Here is a 17,825-nt window from a genome sequence, read left to right as displayed (position 1 = left end):
GGACTCCTCGTGGCAAAGAGGGTATCATCAGATGAGAATCCGGCAGATCCCCTCACAAAGGGACTGACTCGGATTAAGCATCTCCAGCATGCTCGGAGCATAGGGCTGAAGGATGATATTAGATTTAGTAGTTAGATAATCTCGAAATTTGTAAAGTGTAATTGACATTTGATGATGAATAAAAGTGTTTTATTTATGAGTAAAGTGTTGCTATCTCTTGTCGATCGTTTACTATATTTCTTTTGCATGTTTTGACTTCCAGAATAATTTTGTTTGGTATAACATATTATTCAAACCTCCACAGTCGGTCATATGTCGGAAGTAGGTATGAATCAAGACTGTCATGATTGGTTGTAGAGGTCTGGGACAAGGCTACAACAATCATGAGTGCTCATAAGTTCTGAGCATTGGACTCAACCCACGCTCACTGGAATCACTTCATGGAATTCTATCTCGAGTGATCGTGAGACGGTAATATCATATAAGTCTTTAAACCTAGAGATATGATTTGTTACTTACGAGTTGGTTATGCATTGATTGTACGAAAAATGCATTGGTAACTCGATGTTATAAAATCGTGCTCTTATGTGTAATTCAATAAGTAGTAGAACAAACATATGAGTCGAAGTTTATCTGTTCCTTCTTGGATTAGAAGCTGATATCTGGGCCCCTCGATGATTTTGTTTTGACCTATGTACCGGGCCCGGTCAGAACTAGATTGATGTGTTCAATAAAGTTCTTTGTCAAACAAATCGGAAATCGGGAAACAAATGTTGGACAATAAGTAAGACATTGTTCCATGTATTTGTCCGACTGATATCTAGAACAGAGGATTATATGATCACTTATCTTAAATGGCGTACCATCATCTTCTCAAGTTTCGAGAAACCTTGTAAAGAGCTACGATTGCCGATCGGTTCCTGAAGTCATACTTGCAGTAATAGTTACTAGACTTATCCAAGTGGGAGACTGTTGGATAAGGTGTCTAAGTCCATAACTATTTCTGGTATGTACTTGACCCGACCCGGCATGGTCCATTTGGGTTGCATGGCACCATGCAATTGGATAAACTAAATGAGAGAAATAACGCTTGGAGATTATTAATATATTATAAGTTCTAATATATTAATAATATTATTTGATTAGTTTGATCAAGAATTAATTTAGAATTAATTAAGTGATCAAAAGATAACTAATTAAATATATGGGTTGATTAAGTAAATCATCCATATCTTGTATAGTGGGCTAAAAGGCTCCATGGATCATCAAGTTGGGTTCCACCCATAGGATGCTCCATGGATGCTCCATGGGAGTTACAAACCCATGGGTCATGGAAATGAAGAGTCATGACACATTAGGGTTTAACCCTAGATGTGTCAACACTATATAAGGAATATGATCTCCTCCCAAATCGGTTACACTAAGTAATAAGGGGGCTTGGCCGATTTTGAAGAGTGTGTATTCTCTCATAAGTTCTTCCAAGAGCATTTGGTGTTGTGTGAAGCATTTGAGGTATCACCACTTGAGGTGCTAGGCTCACAAGGTTTCAAGGAACACAAGCAACAACAAGGTAAGTTATTCTATCTATACTTTATGTTTAAATTGTTCCCCATGTATGCTAGATAGGAATATAACCTTGGAAATCAACTTTGCATGACAAATTAGACAAACATAGATCCAAGGTTATTAGGGTTGCATGTACACTTAGGAAGTGTTAGAATGCTCAAAACCCATCAGTTTCTAACCAAGGTGAAAATCGTCTTTTCGCTGACTGGTCAGACATTAGTTGCATCGATATGTAGTTTTGTAAAAATCATTGTAAATTATAGAAAAAATCTTATGGAACTGTACGAGCACTTCTTGGAAAGCTAAAAGTATAAATTACTAGAATATGAAATAAATGTGTAATTTCTATAGGTTTTGGTAGTACCAAAGTGGCTTTGAACAGACTATTATTCCAAGTCAAAATATGAGAATTTGGCCTAGTAATTAGTTTACATGTTTGGGATATAGGAATTGCTATTTTTGATCTTGTAGACTTCCAGTAATATATTTATTTGCTTTGTATTAGTAAAAAGCTTGATACCTCAAGTAATACAAGATTTGAAGTGTGGAAATGGTGTTTTTTTTATTTTTTTTATTTTTATTTTTTTTATACAAATGTGAGTTAATCTTTGTGGTTATTTAAAGTACTTGTTAGGAATTCCACATCTTAGAGGGATTGGAATGAACATAGGTTGTATATGTCGCATGTACCTCAACTGTGAATGAAATGTTGATGTGAATGATGTTTCCTTCATGCTACACTTTTGACTTGTTATTTTAATGTGAGGGTGTGATAGGTCCTTGATAGAAAGAGGGATTTGTGTTGATTGTGTGTGATATTTGCATGCTATGATTTTTGGTAATATTTGCCTATGTTGGTTAGGATAATGCATGCTAGTGATATAGTATGCCTTAATAATAAAGTGATGATATGTGCATAATTATATAATGTTGTTAAATGCCTTAACTTGGTATGTCTTGTTGCATGTTTACTTATTGTGAAGTATGGAAGTAATATGCCATTTAATATTAATAGAAATTGAGAATGATTACTTAGGGAGGTTTGTAATGTAATCCTTATGTGATGAACTAATAATATACTAAGTAAAAAAGGGAATACACTTAGTGGGGGAATAAAATGGTAGTAACCTAGACTTAGGTGTGCGTATCCCATCTGGATACTTGTGATGACCTTATAGGTTAAAAGATACCTAAAGGGAAAGAGCACCATTCACGACATGGTTCATGGACACTAAGGTGTTTAAGGACTGGAGTGATATTGGCGTATTGATGTCGTTGGATCAAATATCACGCTTGGGTGGGAAGTTTCTAGTGATAGTAAACAAATATAAATACCAATCTTGAACAACAACGAACATACTTGTATTTGTATTGTTGGAGTAGCGAACACAACGCATCGGGGTAATGTTTCGGGTGAGAGTCGCGCTCACTTAGAACATTGGGTCTAGCCGATCATGCTAGTAATGAATGATGATTTTACCTCTTGGGTTAGTGATGAACCCACTAGGGTAGGGTTGGGCCAATCACTTAGTAGTGAATGGATTTTGCCTTCATGTTATTGATGGACCTGTGTGTGGGGTGTCTACCTTACGGGTTAGTGACGGACCTATGTGTGGGGTGTCTACCTTGCAGGTTAGTGATGGGCCCATGGCTAGGTTAGGAATAATTAATATTGATCTAATATAAAAAGATAGATAATAACGGTAGACCGTAATGATACTCTAGTGATGTATGTGATGTAAATGATGCATGTGTAGTATGTGATGCATGTGATGATATGATGTGTGTTTTCCTAACATTGTACTTATTGTGAGGATTTAGGGGATTTTGGGTAGTGTTATTCCAAGTTATGTATTAGTTTGATACCATTTGGACATGTCGTTAAGTTTTCATAACACTTATTTTTGAAAGCATGTTTTTGAATGGATTATGAACTTTAATTTTGATAAATGTTGTTTATGATAATAAAAGTAACATTGGTCATGTTTTCATAAATTCAAAATAAGACTTCCGCTAATATATTTTGGTTAAAAAGTGCTTTTAAAAAAGGAAAATCACGATGTAACACATACATACATAATGAGTACCACCCGATATACATATCCATTTACACACATATGGACTACACTTTTAGGCTCTACTACTACATGCACATAGATGTTATTCTTTTTACTATACTAACTTTGAGTGCACTAACATTGAGCATCTAGAGACTATACTATCGGCTATATTCTACTAGCTTTTCATAACTCGAAGAGGAGTCTTTCGTGAGAGAGAGCTGATATCCAAAGAAGATAGTGGGAGTATGGTTGATCTTGAAGAAATTTAAGACTCGTCCAATGAGGAAATATTAAATGACACTAACACTCAACTTAAGGATGAAATGCTTGTTGAGCCCATTGACATTTCATTACGTCTTAGTTGATCCGATAAAGTTTTTATGCACCCCTCGTTTTATGGTTTCCATATAACTACAGATGGGGACACATTTACCAATGATAATACACTGGTAAATTTGGATAAGCCCATTAACTACAAAGAAGCGATGATAAGACCTATGGGTGCTAAATGGAAAGAGACAATGGATAACGAGATCTAATCCATGTACGATAACCAGGTGTGGACTTTGGTTGATCATATACCCGGTCAAAAGACAGTGGGTTGTAAATGGATCTTCATGAAGAAGACAAACATGGATGGTAATGTATAAATGTTCAAGGCCAAACTAGTTGCGAAAGGCTTTACTCAAACCCAAAGGGGCTAGCTATGATGATACCTTTTTACTAGTTGCCAATATCAAGTCAATTAGAGTAATGCTTGTTATAGGTGCCTTTCATGATTATGAAGTATGACAAATGGATGTTAAACTACTTTCCTTAATGCTAAGTTGACTGAGGATGTTTACATGGCTCAATAATAAGGTTTTAAACATGCTAAATACCCTAATAAGGGGTGTATGATTGATAAGTCTATATATGGATTTAAACAAGCGTCTCACACCTAGAATATTTTCTTTCATAAAAAGGTCAAGGAGTTTGGATTTTCTAAAAGTGAGGATGAGTCTTGTGTGTATGTCAAATCTAGTGGGAGTGTAGTGATCCTTTCTAGTTTTGTATGTTGATGACATACTCCTTTATATGAAACAATGTTCCAACTTTGCAAGAAGTGAAGTCTTTTCTTGGAAAGTGTTTCGCTATGAAGGATCTAGGTGAGAAACGTACATTCTTGGAATAAGGATTTACATGGATAGACAGAGACGTTTGTTAGGACTTAACTAGAGTACTTACTTGGATAAAACACTGAAACGGTTTAATATGGAGAATTTCAAGAAAGGGGATTTACCCATGCACCATACTGTCAAGTTGAGCAAGGCTCAATGTCATGGTAGTGATAAAGAAACAAATGCAATGAGCCGAGTCTCATATGCTTCGACTATAAGATCGTTCATGTATGCTATGACTTGTACTCGCCCTGATGTAACTTATGCTTTGAGCATGGTTAGCCGATATCAAGGAAATCTTGGCGTATCTCGTTGGACAACAATGAATAACATGCTTAAGTATTTGTGGAAAACCAAAGATATGGTCTTAGTTTTCGGTGGCAAGGATGAACTTAAAGTGAGTGATTATACTTTATAGTGATGAAAATTTTCAAACGAATCGATATAATAGTTATTTGCAATATGGCTGGGTAATCATATTGAATGGTGGAGCAGTAACTTGGAAAAGTTCCACGCAGCAAACGGTGTCTGATTCTACTTGTAAATCAGAATACATTGCGACGAGTGAGGCGGCAAAGAAAGCAACTTGGTTAAAGAATTTCACTGAAGAACTTGGAGTTGTTCCATTAATCCAAGAGCACATGGAGATTTTACGTGACAACGAATGTGCAGTTATTTTGACAAAAGAACCCATGGATCCTGGGAGATCAAGACACATCAAAAGAACATACCATTATATCCGACATCAAATTGAAGAAGGCAAACTCGTGGTGAATCGTGTATCATCAGAGAATAATCATATTTTTAGAATATACAAAATCATATTTTTGTTAAATATTAAATCATTTACAATCCCAAAAGACAACATGTCATTTACAATATATCAATCGATTCTAGTTCGAAAAATAACGGAAAAACCGGAATTGGACCCAAAACCAACGGTTCGGTTTCCGATTCATATGATATAATAAATTCGGTTCTGGTTTCGGTTCTAAAACTCATTCCTACTTGTTTCGGCTAGATCATGGTTGTTTTTTTTTTTTTTTTTTTGACTATTTTTGAAATTTGCTAATTTTTAAATAAATATTAGAAAGTGGTAAATGAGATTAGTCTATTTATATTTTCATAATTAAAATTAAAAATTTATAATTCATAAAAGATTAATATAAAAAATTGATAATATCTTACCATCCTGTGCAAGAGGTGACATACTTACCGCTACGCAAAGCAAGGATATAACTTTCTTTTAACGGATAATGGTGGCACAAATCTAATAGGCAGAAACATTTCTCTATCGAGTTCACGGAAAAACGATTGAATCTAGGGTTTTGTGATTATCGGAGAGAACGAGAAAAATGGAAGGTCCGATCAACGGAGGAATGTTGTACCACGAGGTTCAAGAGTCGAAACTGTGTGCCGTCCATTGCGTCAACACGGTGTTGCAGGGACCTTTCTTCTCCGAGTTCGATTTGGCTGCTCTGGCCTCTGATCTTGATCGGACGGAGCACCAGATGATGTTGGAAGGCTCCGCCGCTTCCGGAGGAGATGCTTTCCTGTCGGAGGAGTCGCATAATGTCTCTATGGATGGCGATTTCAGTATCCAGGTCAGTTTAATCCCAACATCTTAATCTTTCTTATTGCTGTATTGAGATAAGATTAGTAAATATTCATATAAACTTCAATGATGGGACTTGTGATGGTTTATGATACCAAATTGCCAATTATCCTCGTAGAAAGATATAGTTTTCAATATTAAGTTAATTTTGATTAATCGCATTTACGGCATATGTTTCTCTTACTGGGCAACCTGGTGTTCTTCCATTCCTTAGTTTTTTAAGGCTACACGATACAGCTTTTCTTGATTCTGTATTGTTCTTCCTTCATTCATGTGTAGATGTCTGATTTCAATGTTACAGTCTAAACAGATTACCAATTTTGTCAATAAGTTATCAAATCTTGTCTACAAAGGAACGTTACAGGCTAAGCAAACTGTGTTTATATGAAGTGTATAATGTATTAGTGCTTAATAGATGTTCCAAAGTTGCTAAAAGTATATGACTTTTTCGCTTAGGGCTATCTGTTGAAAGTGTGGAAGATGCCCATGGTTTTGTATCTTGAGCAGTAATAGTGTCTGTCTCATATAAGAATAGTGGAAATAAGATTTTTTGAGAGGCTAGAACCAAAAATTTAGTTATATAGCGGCTTCTGAAATATAGAAAGATGGTTTTTTTGATGCTGATACTTGCTAAAATATAAAGGGTTTCCAAATTTTATAGATGTTCTTCCAATTTTTCTAGTGAAGATATATTTGTATGCAAACTTGGATCCATATATATATATGTATATCAGTATATGTATGCAAACTTGGATCCATATGTATGTATACATGATTGTATATATATATATATATATGTATGTATATGTATGTATGTATACATGATTGTATATCTATATCTATATATGTATATTAGATACTTTAAATTCATACACCCCACTGTGACAAAGGTGCACACATTACCTTAGATCTCATCTACAAGTATCAATATCAAATGCCACAGAATAATTTGTTATGTTATCTGATAAAAGTGATAACATATCCTTTTCTGATTGTATATGCTTCTATGATACCAAACTCGACCATTTAAACCTTTAGAAATTTCAAGTTGATACTTAATAGACTTTAGTACTTAGTATGAATATTTCTACAAAGATATCAATGTAAATCTACTCATGTCCTATTCTCCTATTATCATATATTCACTTGATACTTGCCATGCCACTTTCCAATCCTACAAAAAGTATAAAGTCCATGATCAAAATGTTTGGAAATTGGAAGGTATAATTGTAGTGTAATTTATAGGTTTATTCCTGAATTGGCTCTAAGAGTTTAAGTAGACCTTCATTGCTCAAGTAGTTATAAATATTTTGTTATAATTTTGATGATTATTTTGGAGTTATTAGGCTTTTTTACTCGAATCTCATACTGAAATGTTCTCTAGTTTTGTGAACTTTTGTTCATATGCTCAAAGCCAATTTGGAGATAAAATAAAAACCCCCTATTATAATGTAAGTTGAAACAAGTAGTTTTATTTATTAATTCAAAGAAAACTTCAATTTAAATTAAAAAAAATGCAAATTTTATTGAAGTTTATAAACTTCAACAAAACAACTTTAGTCCCAAAATTAATCTAAATTAAAGTTTTCTTTAAATTAATAAATGAAACTACTTTTTTAACATACAAGGCCAACTCTGAGATTTTTACAAACTGAGGCGAAGAACCATTAGGCCTCATTTAAATTCCCATATGTCAATGCGGATCAAAGGGAATGGTTTTGAAGGCTTATAAGTTATAACAGTTATAAGATAAAGAGTAAATTACCGAAATGGTCCCTATGGTTTGGTCAAAATTACACGTTAGGTCTCTAACTTTTTTTTGCACTCGGATCGTCCCTTTGGTTTGATTTTGTTGCGTTTTTCGTCCCTTACATACATAAAGTTAGGGACCGAACGTGCAATTTTGACCAAACCATAGGGACGAAAAACACAATAAAATCAAACCACAGGGACGATCCGAGTGCAAAAAAAGTTAGGGACCAAACGTACAATTTTAACCAAACCATAGGGACGATTTTAGTAATTTACTCTACGATAAATGATAGACCCTTGTTGAATCTATCGTATACCCCTGACATTCCAACAGATTCACAGCAACAAAACACTCAATAATACCAGAAAATTAGGATAGAATTCCCATTCATTCGAGAGGAATGGACTCTCCAAAATAAGAACAAAGTTCTGTTACAAATCAATTCTTAGCTATTGACTCTCTAAAACAAAAGGACTATGTGGGTGTTTGGGATAGCTTTTAAAAAAAACTTATTAGCTTTTTTAAAAAGCTAATAAGCTAAAAAAGTGTTTGTCTATTTAAAAAGCACTTTTTAAAACAACTTTTTGGATAGGAAAAAGTAAAACTTTCAAAAAGCTAGAAAATCCTAGCTTTTTAGCTTTTTAACCATTTTACTCCTTAAAAAGGCAAATAAATATATGAAAAAGAACTTAGGGTAACAACATAAAAGGTTTGTAACAAGGGCAAAAATGAAAAAGAACTTTGGGAAATTTCGGACATTAACGAACAAAAAATCGTCACAAGGACAAAACGGACAAAAGTTGTCACTTTTATGTCAAAATCCCTTAGTTAGAGTATCATATCCCACTTTGCATTTTTTTGATGAAATTTCCTTTTTATCCAGGGTTGAATTGATTTTAATTGTAGATGGTTAATATAGTCTAGTCTTTAATTAATATATGATACATGTCTTGTTGCTTGTTAGTGTAGTATAGTTATCGATTTTAAAGTCTCCCTTTTGCTTTTTGTTCCCATGTGGATCAAAGCATCAAGTGTACAAATGCCTACTTACATTATGCAACAGTATCATTGCATTTTCATCATTTGAATAGGATACACATGCTTGGATTTTTTCATTGATGAGGATATTTACCTCTTTTCCACTTTTTTGTGTGGGTCTAATCGCATGACAAACACAATACAACTTGTTCTGCTTTGTCCTGTCCTAACCTTTCCATAAATGAAATATTTGCAGGTTCTACAAAAGGCATTAGAAGTGTGGGACCTACAAGTAATCCCCCTCCACAGTCCCGTAGCCGAACCCGCACAAGTCGACCCGGAACTCGAAAACGCATTCATTTGCCATCTCCAAGACCACTGGTTTTGCATAAGAAAAGTCAACGGCGAATGGTACAACTTTGACTCCCTATACGCCGCCCCTGAACACCTCTCGAAATTCTATCTTTCCGCTTACCTCGACACCTTAAAAGGCTTTGGATGGAGCATCTTTTTAGTCCGTGGGAACTTTCCTAAGGAATGTCCCATCACCTCTGGTGAAGCCTCTAACGGCTACGGACAGTGGCTGTTGCCGGAAGACGCTGAAAGGATTACCAAATCCTGCAATTCCGGCAACCGCCACCAACAACACCACCGCGACCCACCCACTCCGGTCGCGGTGGAAGATGATGATTTGAATGCGGCCATTGCCGCTAGTTTGAGGGAGAATGGCGGTGGTGAGGTTGGGATCTCTGGGAATGACGATGATGATTTGGAGGCTGCGATTGCTGCTAGTTTGGCGGTGGATAATGCTGCACTGCCTTCGTCCGTGACGTTGGCGGTGCCTGCGGTGGTGGCGGCTGGTAGCGGAGGTGCGCCGGAAAGTGAAAGAAAGGATAGCGGGTTACAAGATAAGTGACGGGAGAGTTGGGTGTAGAAATGAAAAAGTTGTGTTTTGTTGGTTTAATTGTGTGCATTACACACACTAGTTTCATTGGAAAAGTTTTTTTTTTTTTTTTGTTGACCATTTGGTTTGTTGTAAAGACTTGTGAAAATTTGTTTTACTTTTGTTTCATGGAAGTGTAAAGACATTGGGTTAAGAAAATAAGGTGGAATATTACTGAATTTTTGTGTTCTTTATTTGCATATGTATTAATTTAGTGTTCACATACTACTTATAATTCAATTTATTTGTTTCACTTCTCCCAAAAGAGCAAATTACAAAAATAACAAATCACGGATGAATTACAAAATTACACAATTGTAACAAAAGTGACCATGAAAGGATAATATAAATAACCTAAATATTTGTTAATTACTTAAATAATCAAAGTATGATAAAGACTCAAACAAATGGCTACATGTTTATTAGAACTTCAAATTCAAACAACATAATCAATCATATTATATTACTATTCTTTCTATAGTCCCTTTTTTTTTTAATGTTAAATTACGATTCTCGGAAGACGAAATTCAACAGTAAAACATACGTAAAGCCAAAATCCAGTGTTTAGATTGGTTTGTTTGATCCTTGAAAGTCATACTGTTACAGCTAGCATCTTGCTAGTTGTTCCCTTTTTTGTGTTAAATACAAAATCCATCCGTATTGGAAAACAATATGAAAATAAAATAAAAAGTAAATAGGGTTATTATATGTTTGGAAGGGTGGACACCTACTTACCAAGAAGCTACAAATCGCTGGTACTCCAGCCTTCAACTTACATTATTCGCTAAATCATTGCTCCCATCCCACCAACTCTAATGCCCACACGTCTACCCCTTTTCCATTTTTTTATCCCTTATTTTACTTTTTAGGTTTACAATAAATAACCTAACTTTTAAATTTATCATAAAAAAAATATGCCAACAAGGTAAATTTATTGCTTTCTACGTATACTGTACAACACCACCGTGAGATGAGGTGTTATTGTGGTGGTGCGGTGAACATTACACTCTGTGTGGTGTGCGGTGGTGCAGTGAGGTCCCCCACACAAGAAGAAAGCACCCAACATATTTTTAATTTTTTTTTTTTTTTCACTCAGTACAACGTTTCAATGCTGTATATTTTGAAAAAGTGAGAGTGAGATGTGATCATTTTCAATAGGTAAAAAGATAAAAAAAAAAGATGAGGTAAACTCTGAAGTAATAAAAAATAATGTAAAATATCCCTCTCAACCTAACAATTTTTTCCTAGGGGCGTATTTAGATGGGTCATGATTGGGGATATTGAGCTATTGGCGATACTTAAGTTTTACCATAAATTCTTTTATAATTATGCATTAAATATTTATTTTGCAACAATATGCTGTATTATCTTGTTCCCTAGATTGAATTGCTTGTATCCATGCTTTGACTTTTGAATATGTTTCCGTTCTAATATTCAAATGTCTGAGCGTCCACACTGCTTATATGAATATATCAAAGCTCAAAGTGGATTACAACAAAATATTTAGAGTATGTTTTGTAAAACTTGTTTGAAGATGGTAGATGGTAATTAGTAGCTAGAATATGATATTTAGAAAATGTAGTTTTTATTTGTGTTGAAGTTTTATACACTTACAAAAGCCTTATTTTTTTTGTTAGGTAAAAAACATAAACCAAAGGGCTTCTTGCCCAGTGATATCGAGGGTTCAAGTTTTGTCGTGAATATAGGTGGATTAAGGTGTTAATTTAGGAGTAAATTATATTATATTTGCCGGTTAAAAAAAAGATAAAAACCATAATTTTTTGGTATTTGTCTTTTTTTTTTCCGTCAAAGGAATTTATATACACAATTACACAAATGATACGTGAATATAGGTGGATTAAGGTGTTAATTTAGGAGTAAATTATATTATATTTTCCGGTTAAAAAAAAGATAAAAACCATAATTTTTTGGTATTTGTCTTTTTTTTCCGTCAAAGGAATTTATATACACAATTACACAAATGATATTTGTATATCTGTATTTTACAAAACGTATTATACGTATAAAATATTTATTTTATATGTAAAAATGTTTTTTTATGTAAAAAAGTATATTTTTATGTATTTGTGTATGTATAAAAATCGTATTTGATATATAAATCGTCTTTTGTATGTATTTTATGTGTACAAATTTTATTTTATATATAAATTTTATTCGTATACCTATATTTTAGAAATTATATTTTATGTATAAAATACCAAAAAAGTCTTAATAGTTACACATTTGGTTGGAAAAAAAATTCGAACTTCTTTTTTTTTTTTAGGTAAAAACCATAAGTATGTAGCACCTGGTTCCTGGTACGTACTCCTTGCTATTTACATGTTTTAAAATAATGCATTTTGCCTGGGACTCGGCGAGTTGATGGGCCAACTCGCCGAGTAGGAGTGGGATAAGGCGCGGGAATTGGACTTTGGACTCGGCGAGTCGGTCCCCGGACTCGGCGAGTAGACCCTGTTTGGGCAAAAACCCTAATCCGGGTGTTTGCACCCTATTTAAACACTATAGCTTGGCCTTCTTTGTCCCTAACACTTCCAGAGAGCAGTAGAGCGAGACCCTAGCCCCCACATTGTTCTTGAGAGTGTTTTTGGCTTTGTGAAGGAGGTTTGGAGCTTAGAAGAAGAAAAAGGTGGTTGAAGAGTGCAAGGAAATGACTAGATCCGAACTCTGCTCAGGGAGAAGCTTCCATTCAGGTAGAAAAGTCCCTACCTTGATCTTTAGGTCATTAGTTACCATTTTTGTCCCAATTTGGTGGTTTTCAAGCCCTTAAACACCAAACTCCATGTGTTGTGCTTAATGATCCGAAAGGACTTCAGATCTAGACTTATTGGATGAATTAGTAGCATAAAGTTCTGTGGTTGAAGTGATTGAGGTCCCCATTGAGTGTATGACCTAATTAAGAGTTTGGTTTTGGCCTTATAAGCTTATAGGGCCATGCATGCACGTAAAGTTTGCAACTTTACGTGATAAGCATGCTCAAGGAACATGGATCTGTGGTTTTGAAGCGTTGAATGTCTCAGATTTGGCCTATATGGGAAATGGGTCATAGGGACTCGTCGAGTCCCAAGGAGGAACTCGACGAGTTCCATGAAGATGGCCTTAGACTCGGCGAGTTGGATGAACAACTCGGCGAGTCCTATGAAGATTGCCTGGAACTCGGCGAGTTGTTCTTCAAACTCGGCGAGTCGGGTCGCGAGTCAGTTCAGTCGTCCCAAGTAATGAGTTAAGGGTGATTCAGTGAGTGGGAAGAAGGAGTGGTCGAGTAGGACCGGGTTAATAGATAAAGGACTCGGCGAGTCTATGCCATGACTCGGAGAGTCCAGTCAAATGGACATTGACTTTGACCAAGGAGTTGACCTTGGACCAAGGGAGGGTCAGTATTTTGACCTAAGGGTATTTATGGGTGTCTAACCTATGTTTATGGTTTATAGCCGGAGGATTTGCGATCCAGCAGTCAGGCGCTCAACAAGCAGACTGCAGCAGCTACTTTCGAGGTGAGTTACCTTCCAGTAGCGGTGGGTCTAAGGCCACAATGCCGGCCCACCAGTAGGAGACGTATGATAGATGATTGTCTTTGTGATATCATTTAGGTTTACTACTACCTGATATGTTATATGATAGCATGATATGTCGTATGTGATAGTAGTAGAGTTCGGTTGTTAGGACCGAAGGATAGTCAGACACCCCAAATACGTTTGACAGTATGTGATGATATGTTTGCATGCTGGCTTGTTATGTTATATGCGATAGAGGTAGTAGGAGGGGACCAGTCCCAGAATTGCCCGATAATATGTATGATATGTGAGTTTATGGTATGTGGTATGATGGGGGAACTCACTAAGCTTCATGCTTACAGTTTTCAGTTTTGGTTTCAGGTACCTCTTCTTCGAAGGGGAAGGAGCTGGCGTTGTAGCAGCACATCACACACACGCTTTGTATTCCACACTATGAGATCTTCCTGGGGATTTGTACTCTGACATTGTTATGTTTTTATAAACTGGTTTCTAGACACGCACATCTTTTATGAAATGATATGATCGGTGAATGTTTTATTTATAATGTTTTGCTAAGTATGTGTTTTAAAAATGAAATTTTTGGCTCGTATTTTTGGGATGTTAAAAGTTGGTATCAGAGCCCTGGTTTGAGGTATTCGGACATGCCTTCTGGGGTGTCTGAATTCAAATCGAGGGATTGAAAGATTTTAAAGAAGAAAATATTTTCTAAAAAGCTAAGTAAAGAGTTTTAAGAAAGAACGAAGTGTGTGATGTGCGCGACCGGCCGAGCTCAAGTAAGTATTCCCCAATGTACCCATACAAGTTTATATATGTTTATCAGTTCCAGTAGAACAACATGCTAGAATAGGACTAAGGATCTAGGAGTGATGCCTTATGTTCCTGCTTTATGTGCTTCGGTATATGAAAATTGCATGCCAGGATTGAGTAAACAGTAGTAGGATAGCCTGTTTAGGTTATGCCTGATAGCATGAGCTTAGCATTGTATGCTAGTACAGTTTCCCATTATGAGGATGGAATTGCTTGAGTAGTCTCCTATGTCTGAATTCTGCTTGCTTTGTGCTGTGTGGGACTCTAAGTGATGGGAGTTAGCCATTAGGTGAATGCGTCACGTCACATGCGAACAGGGTTGAATAATCTCAGAGTGCTAGACTTGGCCGCAACTTTTGTCTGAGTCTAACCGTTGTAGGGACGAGTCTTTTACTTGAAGGATTATATGAGCCTCATCGCATGTGATGGTATTCAGGTGATGGCTAATTGGCATCACAAGGAGGCTTTTAGCAACTGAGGACTAGATCGGGTATAGTCAGAGGATTCCCTAGGGCAAGCCTAGGATGGGACTAGCAGAAATTATTAGTAGTAATAGTGACTTGGTGGAGTCAAGACAGTACTTGAGGAAAGTACAGATAGATGTGGAAGGTAGTATGGGCCCGTACTACTGGAAGCAGAGGATCCGTACTCGAATCAAGGAAAGCTGAGATGAGACCAGGAAACTTGTGGTAGTAGTAATTCCTCGAGATATATCAGTGTTCCTGACGTTTATTAAGTTGTGTTTCAGAATGGTGGTATTGCGCCCTAGACCAGCAGTTGGCAGTTCAGGAGAGTGATCGGGTTCGGGATCAGGTTCCGTGCCGGTGGATGAGGGGCTACACGATTTCATCGATTCAGAGATCACCAGGGGCATCCTTGAGTCGACCCCCATTATCTTCGGGTCGATCAAGGAAGGGATAGTGCAGTTAATGGAGGATCGCCTCCGAGCATTCAGGAGCGACATGGTATCTGGCCAGTCGGCATCTCGCATACTGTCCTTTAAGGACTTCAGGGGCAGTGGTGCGCCAGGTTTTCACGGGGCGAAGGACCCCATAGCTGCCACGTGATAGATTGCAAACATTGAGTCTGCATAGATGATTAGCTTCTGCCCTGAGGGGTCGAAGGTGAGGTTTGCAGCAGGGTGTTTACGAGATCGAGCTAGGGATTGGTGGGAGTCCGTGGGTGACTCGTTGGGAGCCTCGACTGTCGAGGCTATGACCTGGTCGGACTTCGCGACCAGGTTCAGGGCAGAGTTTGCGCTGACTGTCGAGCTTCACCAACTGGCCAGGGAGTTCTTGGATATGAGGCAGACGACGGAGACTGTGGCGGAGATCACCACCAAGTTCCGGGAGAGGGCATTGTTGGTGCCCCAGTACGCGGGTGATGAGGACATGAGGAGGACCCGCTACCATGACATGCTCCGAGTTGATATTCGAGAGCATGTCAGTTTTTCAGCTTGCCCTACCTTGGACTCTATGATTGCCAGGGCGAGGGAGAGAGAGATAGATCTGGAGCACATCCGGAAGAGGAAGACAGAGGAGGGACAGGCAGGAGGGGCTTCGGGGAAGAAGCCCAAGGGACCAGATGGTAGGCCGAAAGGCCAGTCAGGACCGAGTCGCTGCAAGAAATGCGGCAGGCCTCATGAGGGAGCATGTAGGCTGCGATCGTCGGGCTACTATAAGTGCGGAAAGACGGGGCATTTCAGCAAGGATTGTATCGCCCCTGCACCTGTGATATAGATGTCTGAGTTGCTATGTTTCCACTGCAACCAGAGGGGCCACAAGAAGGCCAATTGCCCCTAGTTGACAACATCAGCGCCGGTTAAGGCGCCGCTCCAGCGACCCTGCGGATTACAGATGGCTGGCAGGGCAAGGCCGAGGCTCCCGTGGTGAGGAGCGGGGCATTTCAGCTGACTACCGAGGAGGCACGCGCCGTACCCGATGTGGTGACGGGTATGATTCTTTCCCTCTATTTTATTTTTATGATGTTATGATATTGATATGTGCTATGTGTAACGCCCTAATTTTTTTACGTCCGAAAATTTCATTTTTAAGGTATTACTTTAGAAAACATTAATAAATAAAAACATTGTTTGTTCACACCATAACACATCGCAGCCATGTTCTAAAAAGTCAAGCCATACATCCCATCAAAATATCAGAGTACAATCCCAGTAAATCTCATAAATGCGGAAACCGAAGAGTGTGTGTATGACGTGCCGCTACCGCGCCGGCTCCTTCCCCTTCGATGCAGAGGTACCTGAAAACAAAACTGTAAACGTAAGCACAAAGCTTAGTGAGTTCCCCCAACGTACCGCATACCATACAAACACATAACATACGTACTGCCAGGCTATTCTGGGGTGCCTGACTACCCGGTACGGCCATTCCGGGGTGCCGACCTACCGATACGGCCATTCTGGGGTGCCATCTTACCCGTGTCAAGCCATTCTGGGGTGCTGACTACCCATGTCAAGCCATTCTGGGGTGCTGACTACCCATCGGTCCTAACAACCGATCCTCGGGGACTATTTCACCCCCTACTACTACGATCACATATAACATAACAAGCCAGCATGCATACATATCATCACATACTGTTAGACGTATCTGGGGTGTCTGACTACCCTTCGGTCCTAACAACCAAACTCTACTACTATCACATACAACATATCATGCTAGCATATAACATGTCAGGTAATAGCAAACTTAGATGATATCACAAAGACAATCATCTATCATACATCTCCTACTGGTGGGTCGGCATTGTGGCCTTAGACCCACTGCTACTGGAAGGTAACTCACCTCAAAGTAGCTGCTGAACTGATCGGGAACTAACTGACTGCTGCTGCTCCGGGAGTCCTCCGGCTGCAATTCCCACGTCATACTCAATCAAACACTGCTAACTGACCTTCAGGTAAAATGACCATTTTGCCCCCGGTCTAGCTCTAAGCCAAAGCTAGAGTCAACTTTCAGTTGACCCGACTCGCCGAGTGGATCACCACTCGCCGAGTCCCTAGCAAACCAATGTCCTGGGTCCCTGGTTCTACTCATCGAGTCGGGCTATGACTCGACGAGTTCACCTTCTAACTGTCATTCAACTCCTTCATCCTACTCGCCGAGTTGTATGAACAACTCGTCGAGTTCATCTTCATCCGATGAACACTTTATGCTAAGACTCGCCGAGTTGTATGAACAACTCGCCGAGTCTGTTCTTGATCTATGAAGATTGCCTTGGACTCGCCGAGTCAGGGCATTGACTCGCCGAGTCCTAACATGGGTGAGTTCGGCTCCCAACTCACCGAGTCACCCCCTGTGACTCATGGCTCAACTCGACACATGATGAAGGGACCAAATCGGTGACTCGCGACCAGACTCGCCGAGTCACCTATGCGACTCGCCGAGTCGTCG

The 17,825-nt window shown here is 38.2% G+C and overlaps 1 protein-coding gene across 1 annotated transcript; it reads left to right on the top strand.

The window, feature by feature from the left end:
• The first annotated feature begins 6,012 nt into the window (after positions 1–6,012).
• Positions 6,013–10,254, top strand: LOC145011962 (Josephin family protein). The gene is made up of 2 exons (XM_078970714.1): positions 6,013–6,390; positions 9,389–10,254. Exons 1-2 carry the CDS (start codon positions 6,142–6,144, stop codon positions 10,046–10,048), a joined length of 909 nt encoding a protein of 302 aa, XP_078826840.1. The 5' UTR covers positions 6,013–6,141; the 3' UTR covers positions 10,049–10,254.
• Positions 10,255–17,825: the final 7,571 nt, after the last annotated feature.

Source organism: Lactuca saligna, chromosome 8, assembly GCF_052625555.1.
Source record: "Lactuca saligna cultivar CGN05327 chromosome 8, ASM5262555v1, whole genome shotgun sequence".
Classification (NCBI taxonomy): Eukaryota; Viridiplantae; Streptophyta; class Magnoliopsida; order Asterales; family Asteraceae; genus Lactuca; species Lactuca saligna.
The sequence above is the reverse complement of the archived record's forward strand: the minus strand, read 5'-3'. Positions and strand labels throughout refer to the sequence as shown.